This window comes from Haliaeetus leucocephalus, unplaced genomic scaffold (genome assembly GCF_000737465.1).
Source record: "Haliaeetus leucocephalus isolate CR32 unplaced genomic scaffold, Haliaeetus_leucocephalus-4.0 Scaffold2, whole genome shotgun sequence".
Lineage (NCBI taxonomy): Eukaryota > Metazoa > Chordata > Aves > Accipitriformes > Accipitridae > Haliaeetus > Haliaeetus leucocephalus.
The window spans coordinates 14,439,147-14,450,991 of record NW_010972438.1 but is presented as its reverse complement, the minus strand read 5'-3'; the positions used below and the strand labels follow the sequence as shown (position 1 = coordinate 14,450,991).

Sequence of the window (11,845 nt, the reverse complement as noted above, 5' to 3'; positions counted from 1 at the left end):
CCCCCGTCCCCCCCCCCCAGGGAAGGAGAGTTTGAAGCCCTCTCCATGCCTTATCAAGTTCTTATCTGAGCGGCTGCTTGAACCTGTAGACCCGTTCAGCTTTATCTGGTGTAGGGGAGGAAGACAGCATAGCTCTCACACCCCAGCCTAAATCGAGGACCACCTTATCCTGCTTTGGTTTAATACGTGAAGATGGTGAAATGCGGATTGCTGTGTGAAGCGACTAGATCCCTGTTGCGGAGTGAGGGCTTCCTATTCACCTTCCAACTCCTGATCTGTGTGCTTTGAGAGAGGACACTAACCCTCCTCCCTCATCCCCCTTCCCTAAACCTTTCCTTGCTTCCATGTTGCATTGGTCAGAATTTTGGTCAGTGTTGTTTACGGAAGGGGGGGGGGAAAGAAGGCAGTTGAGGTTACAAACAAAAGTACTCGTATGACTCATCTACTTGGATTTAAGACATTCTATCCTTCTTTCAAGGAGCCTTTGCTTCTCTTTGAAGGAATCAGATGCTTGTTCCTATTCTTCCAGAGGAGGATGGATTGAAAGTTGTACATTTTAGACTTTTTTTGGGCCACTGCTGATAGTATTAAAAGACATAATGGGGCTTTTTCACTGGATTATTGCCAGAATTAGTTTACACACTGAAACAATGAGTTGTTAGGCCTCTCATATGATAATGTTTGTCCTGCTTTAATATAAAGTTGCTGTGGAGGTTTGGGTTAAAAATTGTGGAGGACAGTCTGCATCCGAAGAGGCTCTCTTCATCTCTGGTTGGTGTGGCAACCCCAATCTGTCCTCGATGCCTTCAGCCTTGGCCATCTTCACTTGCCGCCCGAACTCTCATCCGTTTCAGGAGCGTCATGTCTACCTGGACGAGCCCGTCAAGATTGGCCGCTCAGTGGCTCGCTGCCGGCCAGCTCAGAACAACGCAACTTTTGACTGTAAGGTGCTGTCCAGGAACCATGCTCTTGTGTGGTTTGATCACAAGACAGGCAAGGTAAGATGTCTTCTTTATTTAAAAATAATGACCTGCACGTTTGTTGTAGCAAGTCCCTGTAGATTGCAGATCACTTTCGTTTCGCTGTAATAAATATGGTTGCATGTGGAAGGATTAAGATTTGTGTTAGAGTTAAAATGATTATGTTTCAGGTAAGGTGATAATTTCTTACTACACAGAAACTTTAAATATTAAAAGTACATAAAACAGTTGAAAATGGTGATAAGTACTGAAAAATTTGCATGCGTATTATTAATTGCTGGAAGTATGTGATTTTGAGGTGAGTAATACAAATCTAAGAGCACGGGCTTGTCTGAATATAATGGTGTAACAGTATTTTTTCAAATGTTGAGAAATTACTATTATATCTGAGCATGTAAAGAAATCTCATTGTGAGGAGCGTCAAAAAACAGATTAAAGAAAAAAACTGGGTTGGTTTGGTACTCTTCCTACTTGCCCTTTTGAAATTTTATAAAGAGTATTTTGTTGTTTGGGTCTGATAGAAGGTTTGTTACTGGCAGCAGGAGTGTAACAAATGGCATGCAAGATATTTCCTCGTTGACAGTGAAAATGGTTTTAAAATATATCCTGTGTTGTCTTAACAGTGTCTCTTAAAAGGCTAGCTATCTGGTTAAGTGAAATTAAGAGGCTCTGTAGTGCATGTTTTGTCCACTAGGGATTGAACTGGGACAAGTAAAGTTATTTTACTTAATGACTGTCAAGTTAATTTTAAATATCCTGCAAGAAATGAGCAAAGTGCAGATTTCAGTTGCTCAGCACTGTATTTTTTTTTTGTAAATGTATTGATGTTATGCCCTAGAACTTCATATGCTCTAAATCAGCTGGTTTTTAGCTTCGCAGCATGCCCTTCTATGAAATGCGGTCAGTGTAGCTCTTGATTTTAAGAATAATATGGTCTGTAATTAATGCAGTAATTTTTAGTAGTATGACACAGCATAAGGAACAGTACAACGCAGTCAAAGTTCTTAAACCTTCCATTGTTAACTATCCTATGTTATGCAATACCTGGGCATGATGGGACTAGACAAGCGTTTAATTTTTTAAGGCTGGGTTATGGCATGGCTTTCAAGTTACCTGCATGTAATTGTGCAAACTGCTATCTGTATTAGTGTTTCATTAAGCATGTTGTTTTGGCTCTGTTATGTATGTGATGTGCGTTCTTGCAGACTTTAGAAAATTTAAGTGCATGAAATAGTTTCAATTTAGGCTTAGTTTTTAACCTTTCTTGTTTGACTCAACAAAGTAAAATGTTCCAATTTATTGTACTGTTTTTAAATTTAAAAATATTATGCATATAGCTTTTTATCAACGTTTCTCATGATTTATAAAGATTTTAAGACCCCCATGTGCTCTTTTATGGTTACAAATAGCCTAGCCATATTAAAGATGGTTAATTTGACAAAGCGTGTTGAGCAAGACTGCTAACTAACAAGCTTAAAAGACAGTCAGTTGCGGGGTTTTTGTTTGTTTTTAAATTTCAGTTACCTTTGGCTTTATCTAGCTGATCTCAAATAGAAACTTGGTAGTAGTAAATAAGAGGATGGTATGCGATAGTTCTTGAGATACCGTCATGTGAGGATTTGATGGGGGTCTTGATGAAAATTGCCCAGGTGGGTGTCGGGATCAGTAGCCATAGTGATCAACTAAAGAGGGGGTTTAAGGTCATGCATAGGCATGTATTACTGTAAATTTTACGTGTTAGATGTTGTAGTACTATAAAAGGTTTAAAGCACTGATAAAGTGGTATGGAGAATTTTGGATTCTATGTGTGTTTCTTGGCAATGTGGTCTGGTTTTTCATCTGGTTGAGTATCTGAATGCTAAATTGTGAGATAGTTGGAGGAGAGGAAAAAAATGCATCATTGGAAACAGTAAATATAAATGCTGTTGTGAAAAGGCAGGTAGAAGATGTTGGCAAATACAGTCTAAATCTTGAATCGCAAAAACTACTTTAAAGGATTCTGTGTTGTTTTCACAGTACAAAAAAACCTGTAAAGCTATGACAGAACATTTGCATGCAGGAATGTTTATTATCATTGTTGACAGAACTTCTAATAAGTACATATCATTTAGGACTATGTCATTATCCTATCAATGACCTATATTTAAACCCGCATAAATTCTTTTTGCCACAGTATTCGTAAACTTTTCTTAGAAGCTTATATACAGGACTTTTATCTTTCATAAAACCCAAAATTTATAAAAGACTTTGAAATGTTAATTTAGTAACAGAGAGAAACCTTCAAATAATTCAAAATGATTCAAGAATGATCTGGGGCTGCAGTTCTAAAAGTCGTGGACTTTGACTACACCGGTTTCTGGAATTCCCAGTCAGTCCAGCCTCTGTGCTGCCTCCTGAGGTGCCTTTCAGTTATACTCTAATTTTTGTTTTCTTGAGTGTTTGGAATTTTGTTTCTTTTGTTTTAGTGAATCATGTGAGTGATCCTGTTTACTACAGAGACTGTAAACTATTGTGTCGGCATAATCTGTAAAGAAGGGTAGAAACTGAAGAGAGGGAGCATCAGTAAGCAGTGGCAAGGAAACTAGTACGCAATTATTTTTTTTTTGTGGCAGAGGTAAGCTTCAGCTGAAGTATGTCACATAAACAGACCAAGTTGAAGATGACATGTTACTTACAATTGAAAGATGTGAATGTTTACTTTGTATAAAGGCACTTTAATTATGCATGGAAAAGGTTATGTGCCCAAAGGAGATAATGTCTATGTAACACCAGCATTATTAAGGATAAAAGTAGGATAAGTCTTCAAGATCACCAGTAAATAGCAATTAAAAGTAGCTATTTAAAGTTGGATTTGCTTTTAAAAATATGTTTAATATAATATGTAAGCCTAAAAATCTATAAGATAAAGGTGGAAGGAGGTGGTGCAGGCAATACCTGTACTCAGACTTTTTCTGTGCTTAGTAATACTTTTATAGACAACCAGTGCAATGCTTTGTTTTGCTTGTGTTTGTAGAAACAATGTAATATCTCCTTGTGGATTTTTCATACAGCAATAACATTAGAAGCTTACGCTTAGAATTGATTTTTTTTTTTTGAGTAATTACAAGTTAATGAATCTTCTTAAGAGATGCCTGAAAAAGTGAGTCACTAGATATGTAGCAAGTGGATGTTGTGCTGAGCATGGAGCATTCCAAAAAGTGTGAATGAAAGCAAAATAAAAAGTGGGCTGTAGTTCAGAAAATTTAAATAAGTTTGTTTAGCTTCTATCATTGCATATGGGCAGAAATTCTGTAAAAACTGCTTAATTGAAATAGTCTTAAACTTGAGGTTTTGGGGAGGTTCTTTTGTTTGTATTTTTTTGGTTTGGGTTTTTTGTTTTGTTTTGTTTTGATTTTGTTTTTAAAAATAAGCAAGTTGAAGACCCTTGAGAATTTTTATATGAATTCTCCCAGGCTGAAATGCTTCTGGCAGATGTGGTGGAAGCTTTTAGTAGAAGCCTGAAGTTTCCGACAGATATCCAGGCTTTCAAAAACTGGAACTAGTCAGTGCCTTAGTTTGTTGTGAGTGTCCATTATAAGTACCTTTTATAAAGAATCCATTGTCATAGCTTACCAAAGGCACTGAAAAACTGTGTGAGAAATAAAGTATTTTCTTAGACCAAAAGGACTCCAAATAATTGGTCATTTTTAACAACTGAAAAAAAATGTGTAAGCACAAGTTTTTGTGTTAAGGTGGTAGCTAATACTACTGTTTTCATTTAATTCAAAGTGGGCATGAATTGAATTGAGCACATTCATAGTATCTTGGTTACAGAAATGCTAACTCGTAAATTGAGAGCCAAATAGTCCACATGATAGCAAATTAAATTTAAGGCTGTCCTTTATGGCTTCCAGGCTTAAACTATGTGAGATAAAAAAGTTACAGAACACGTCCTGCAGGGAGCATGCTCTTTAAAGAAAACAAACAAACCCTGCCCTGCCCCCTCCCACCCCCAAACCAAACCCAAAACCACCCACCAAAAACCCAACCCCAAACAAACCAAAAACGAGCACCCCAAAACAACAACCCCAAAGGTACAGCTAGGGAATTACGGACTGGCTAGTTTTGTTTGAGTCCTTGGGAAAGCCATGGAACAAGTTTTGAAACACTTTCCTGGGAACATGAAGATGATGATTTGGTAAAGGACAGTATGGATTTAGCAGGCATAAATCATGTCTGACAGATCTGATTGCCTTGTATGATAAAATGACTAGATTTGTGGGCAAGGGAGAGCAGTGCACACTATTCACCTTGGCCTTTAGCAGGGCTTTTGACTGTTTCCCACGATGGTCTTGTGTCTGAGTTAGGGCACTGCAGACTGGATGTATGGACAACTAGATGAGTGAAATAAAACTGGTTTGAGGATCAAGCTCAGTGGTAGTGGTTAGTAGGTGGTGCTCTACCTGGATGCTGGTAACAAGCAGAATACAGCAGGAGTCTATATTATGACCCGTCCTGTTTAACATTTTTATCAATGACCTGAAGGACATGGTGAAGTTCACTCTAGTCAAGTTTGAAGATGACACCAAATCTGGAAGTGTTGGTGTGGTGGGGGGAATGAGTTGATATGCTCAAGGACAAGGCTACCATCCAGGGGACCTGACCTTGCTGAAAGGACAGACAGGAGCCTCAGGAGTCTGAACAAGGACAAATGTGAAGTGCTGCACTGGGAAAGTAAGAACCCTTTGCAGCTTGTTAGACCATGTCTAGGATAGTGCATCTAATTTTGGACCACGAATGCAAGAAATACATTGATAAACAGGAGTTGAAAGATCATATGCTCTCTTTTCTTGCTGTATGGTACTAAAGATAAAAGTATATTGACCATGAAAGAAATAAGAGAAAGAATTTGTAAAAAGGAAATATGTTGTTCAGTTAACATTACATAGAATGTTTTGTGGAGATCAAGGATTTGGCAAGATTCAAGAAGTATAGGACACCTTCTCTGGACGTTGTGTTTGTTCAGAACTATTTTAGTAAATCTGTCTTAGAAAATTTAGTGGGATATGAAAAATGGTATTTGGGGTTGCAGGATTTTAATGGGAGATTTTTTCTGTTGCTTCCTATAGAGTTTCCTGTATGATACTCTGGGCTATTGGTGCTGACCTGTGCAGAGGATGCTTAATTTCTCATCTGTCAGTAGCATTTCTTTCGGTAGATACTATGTCTGTTACTTATTTTTTTCCTCTGTTACATCTTTTCAGCTTTGTTATGATGTCTTTGAGAGCTGAACAAATGTTTTATTTTTCAGTACTTTTGATGCTGCTATATGCTTACAGTCTGTAGTGCCTGTAGAGAAGACACTCATCTTCCAAACACTGAATGTTTATTCCAAGTGCCCTGGGAGGCTGACCTGGGGTCTGCTATAGTGCATTAAGGTGAAATTTCAGTGCTTAGATGCTTTTGGTAAGAGGGTGGTGTCAGCCAGCCCTTACATACACCTGTTAATATTTTTATGTAAGTGCTTTTCACCCTGAATGAACTATGCAATATTATGCTGATATGATCATAAGAGTAGTATGGGCTATGGACCTCTCTGTTTCGGCAAACTTCACTGCCATACTTCCTTTAGAACACAGCGTAGGAGTGCTGGTGGCCATTTATAGTAGAGGTAAGTTGCTGCTGACAAGGATTTCCCTGCAGAGATACCATCTAGAGCCACTGCTGCAGAGCTAATACTGTAATTCTTGGAGCTGATCCATTGCAGTCATGATGCATCTATCTTGAGCCAGGAACACCAACACATTGATTAGGTTTTAAAAACAAACAAATCCCTTTTGTAGTTGCAGTGAATTTTTACAAACTTCAAATTAATCAGGTTACTTAGTAATGAAGGCCAGTAAATGTGTTTTGCTTGGGTCTCTAACGGGATGGTTTGGGTTTGCTCCTGGTCCCATGCTTATAAATGTAAACCTTGCCTCCCTAATACACTTTCATTATATAAAATTCTTTTTGACTTTTACTTTCTTTCACATGTTAGTTGCAGCAATCCATTGATCATTTGCAGGTGGATTATGTTACATTGGAGAAATACTTTCGATTTGGCTTTGCCCTCTCATTTTTCTTACTGAATTTGAACAGTTTTGGTTGCTTATTTAATTTAAGTAGTTGAATTTATGTATGCTGTCAAGGAGCATGTGGGTTAGTAGTGTCTAACTGTGTCAATGTGCTACTTTGTGTTGATTTTAATCTGTTCTAGCTAAAACTCTGCAAAATGTGTAGACAAATACTCAGCTGATTTGTTGCATTTTGGTTTTTGTCATTTCTTTTAATAGATATTGTAAAGTGAAAATTATTGTTTGTGGAACCTGGCAAGTGAAAAGGAAGGAAGAATGCTGCCTTCATCCCTAAAGCTAGCAATTTTACAGGCTATTGCTACTAAATTATACGATTGTTTATTGTCTCTGGATTTTCTTTTGAATCACATCAATAATTGCTTCCTGTTAATGTTGCTCACTTGCTGAGAGTTCGGATTATCTAAGAGCTCTGAGTTTTGTTAAATCTTGCTGTGACAAGATTAACATTCCCAACTTGTCTTTCTTTTCAGAAACATTTCTGCTTATCACAGAGTTGTTGGAAGAAGGCTTACAGTAGTGTCATGTTTCTGTTGAATATAGACAAGCATTTTTTCAGTTTGCTTTAGGAGTGGGAACCTCAGGCAGAGAGATGGATTGGACTGTACCATCTTAAGCCCCTGCAAGAAGACATATCTCTCTACCAGAGGCCTAGAACAGTTTCCTTTTTCAAAAAGGAAAATCATTGTGCTGGAGCCAGACACTTAATCAGATACAATTTTTGTGTTATGTTGTACCAGACACATATGTATGTGATTGAGCAATGTCTTAGAGTTTATTTCAGTCTTGAGAAAGTATAAATAAATGATGAACTTCCAGCAGGCTTACAACAGAAAGTCCAAAATCCTGTAGCAACACTGTAGTTGAGTGGAAAACCAAAGAAAATGCTAGCAGCAGTTTGACTTTTTTTTTTTAAACTTTTCTAAAAATGTAAAAAGTACTGGGATTCGTTAAGGGTAGTTAAGGGCATGAAGAATTTATAGTATCTTTGCAAAGCTAAAGAACATTTCAGTATTGATAGTTGAACTATGGTGCATACTGGAGGAAAATACGTGCTATTCTTAGATCTTTTTAGGTTATAAAATAACAGGAACCAACCACTGAAAACACTGAAGAATTGACAAGATGGACTTAATCACAAATGTTCTAATAGTGTAAAATAGAACTTGTAACTAAATACAAAAATATTGACAGTATTGTGCTACTGTTAAAGTAAGTTTGTCCCCAGTTGAAACATCTTGTTCTGTTTTGGTTTTCATATGATAATTCAAATGTGTTAAAAATATTTATTGACAGAAAGACTTCAGTATAGGAAATGTGCAATGTCTGAGATGTCTGTTCTTACATAGCTTCCATATAAGTGACCTTTTGTTCTTGTATTAAGACTATTGAAAATAAAACTAAGAACAAGTTATTAATGCTGTATATTCTCATAATTACAGTTGTAATAGTTCTTCTGTAAAAACAAAATGAATGCAAGAGCTTAAGATACAGGACTTGTGAATGCTTCTAACTGTATATTGAGTAATAAACTTTTTAAAGGAAGGAATGGAAATGCTTATGTTTCAAATCAAGGAAGAAAAGCTTTGTTATGGGCCAAATAGATATGTGTACAGTAGGTTCTTTTGAAGATATTTGGTACTGGCTGCTGCTATTTGTATATGCCATTAGTCCTATCTGATATGGCAGGTTTTGCTCTTAACTGGCACTTTTTCAAAGAGTTGTTCCTTTTCTGGATGTTGAGCAAGACTATGTTTAAACATAGATTTTTCTAAAACTTTGATGTCTTTGATGCAATATTATTAAAGATCTGTAAGAGGTTTTTTTGCTTGTTTAAACCCCTGCCCCCCCCCAGCAGACTTTGATGACTGCCTTGCTTTCTGTTTTTTAATTGCTTTTCTTGAAGTGTGATAGTTAACTGTATAGGGTAGAAGCCACATCTCTTGGTTTTGCAAAGCTTGACTTTTAGCTTGCCTACCTGTTTACCTTTCAAATTTCTGGTGACCTTTCCCAGTAATTCCTAGCACAGTTAACTGTCATTCTTATCTTTTTTTGGTTGTTAGCTATAATAGTTGAATGGACTTATGGGCAGTAGCATTGCAAATCAGTTTTGGTGATATTACTTGTGATTTTATTCTGGCATTGCTGTTCTCTGCACTTAAACTTACTGTTTCCAGGTGCTTGAAAAATCTGAAAGCTTTCGGGAGGTGTAATGAATTACTTGTAATTCTTCACATTTTCTATTTTGTTATTTAAAAAAAAATATTTTATTTTTTTTAATATCTGGTTGTGGAAGAATCCATTCTGCAGCCAAACTATTTTTTCAGGTCTTTGATCTTGGTAGGTAATTGCAACTCTTTGTTGTTTCCTTGCTATCATTACAAGGATTCCTCTTGCTGAATGCCAGAGGATTTTTAAGGCTACGTGGAGTTAATATAATCACATATTAGTAAGGGACAAAGAGTAAGTTTGATAAAGTTTCTTTTGTTTCTATGGGTTCCAGAGCTGTAAGTCATTATGTATAGTTTGGCTGGTATCTACTTTGAGGGGAGTTACGATGCTATGAACAAGGACAGCCAAATTCTACGGCACGGATGTACTGTCAGAGGATAAGTTAGGTTGGTATGGACCTCTGGAGGTTATCCAGTCCAATCCTCCGCTCCGCAGCAGGTCTAATTAGTTTAGGTTGCTTGTGGACTTGGGATAGAATTTTGGGTACAAAATTAATCGCTACCAACAAATAAGCTTCTGAGGACGGGGTCAGGCATATTTGCTAGGTAGGCTAGCTTATGTTGCTGTTGTCTTAAGTTATGTTCTGAACTTTCAGCGTGTGTGTGTGTGTATGTATATATAATATAGTACTATGAAATACCTGGAGTACTTCTTTTATAGTGCAACTTAAAATTACCTCCAAAATGTGTCAGAAATTCTTTTAAAATTTACCTGGAGGAAAAGAAGCACTGAATGAAAGACATAAGAATGTTCCTAGTTCCACCCCTAATTCCAAAAGGGTGGAAATAATACAACACTTTCACTTACAGCTCTCAACCACTACTTCCTTTTTAAGAACTCAAAGGGGAAATGAATGGTTTTTTTCCAATCTTCCTCTTTGAGGAGTTTTCCTAGACTGCATATGCCAGAAGTTGTAAGGGAAAACCAGGAATACAAATCACAGAAAGGGCATAATTGTTTTTGCATCTCTGTAACTAGTTGACATTATGTAAAACTACAGGTTGTGCTGTTTAAGCAGGGCTTTTGGTAGGTATATAAATAATGTCTGTGACATCAAAGGCCAATGATTTGGTCTATGAACAGAAGCCTTTCTATGTAATTAAAGGAAGAACTGATAGACTGCTATTATATTAATAGTATGTTACCTATAACATAGAAAGCCATGTGGATATTCTAGGTCTATTTGAATGCTCTTTGCCTATGGTGTCATCCTAATTTTGAGTTAAATTTATGAATCTGACTGTTAATTAGGAAGTTAAAAGTATGTATGCTGTGTTTGGATAGCTTTAACTTTCATGTGAACAGAAGGGAAAATGGTTTTGGTGCTTTTTGTACTTGAACAAATGCATTGCATTGACACACAGACAACTTTCTCTGAAAAAACTGGGTTTTTGTTTTGGAATCTGTGTACACATGCTACCTAACCTACTGAAATCAGTACAGGTTATGCATACATACTATTGCAGAATACTGCCTCCTGATAAATTTAATGCTGATCTACATTTTAGCTGCAGGTTGACTTGCTCTGACCCCATGCTCCAGAAATGGGAAGGGTTAGTCTGGCAAAACTGCACCAGCACTGCTGTCCTGCTTTCTTTGAGCCACTCTGGGACATCCAGATTGCATTCCTGTGGGCTCTTTAGGTCATCCTGTTCTGGGATTTTGGCTGCTTCACAGCCTGGTGTGAATGTGCTTGCAGTTGAACAATTTTATACGCAGATGTGCAGATAGGTGGTTTTTATTTTTGGTCTCCCCTGGTTGATCAAATGAAAATGTGCTCAATTTTCTTCTTCCCTTTCCCACATAGCTTTATGTTGAGCCTTCCCAGGATAGGTGTTGCTGGATGAATTTTACATGATGATGTAAGTTTTATAAACTAATATTAAAGGATCTTGATGAGTAGTCTTTCTTTTGAGATCTGTAACTTGCACTTTCTTTGATGTGTGTTATAGTTTAAACTTGCTGTACACATCTTCCTTTATAATTGCTGTTTTGTATTTCCAAAAGATTTACAAAAATAATTGCTTTGTAGTATCCTTTAAAAACCCTTTATGAAGATGTAGTTTTGAGTCTAATGTTAGGGTACCTGTAATCTTGTAACATTATTTCAGTGACTGGATCTGCTTGCTGGTGTTGTGCCTCAAAGTTAAGTGTAGAAAGTATGTTACATACTTCTGCTATAAATACTGCTTTAGACAGTTTTTATACTCAGGTTTGCTCACCTGTGGAAACTATTCTCTTCTATTCCAGAGCAAAAGTTTTCAGACAATAGAAGGATTTGAGAAATAGTAAGTGCTTGCTTATACTTGTGGACATTTGGAAAACATAATTTTGACTGCTGCACTCATGCTGAATACTGTCCCAAGTATTCTTTTTCATGCAACTGTTGTAGCTTTGAACCAAGTCCTAGCTGTGCTACATGAAAGTGCTGTTTAATTGTTGGCAGTGCTTGAAGTTGGTAATTTTGTATAATATTTTAGCGACCTAAAATTGAGAGGTCCATTATCTGCATCCAAAAGG

General features: G+C 37.0%; 1 protein-coding gene across 22 annotated transcripts in view; it reads left to right on the top strand.

Annotated features, from left to right (window-relative positions):
• The first annotated feature begins 6 nt into the window (after positions 1–6).
• SLMAP (sarcolemma associated protein) overlaps positions 7–11,845 on the top strand; it is an 87,809-nt gene continuing 75,970 nt past the window's right edge. For 21 of the 22 annotated variants that reach the window (XM_010572423.1, XM_010572344.1, XM_010572325.1 and 18 more), the window contains exon 1: positions 7–998. In XM_010572423.1, the coding sequence (XP_010570725.1) occupies positions 801–998 (198 nt within the window). In that variant the 5' untranslated portion in view covers positions 7–800. The remainder of the gene's footprint in view (positions 999–11,845) is intronic. The other variant, XM_010572439.1, reaches the window with a different exon arrangement.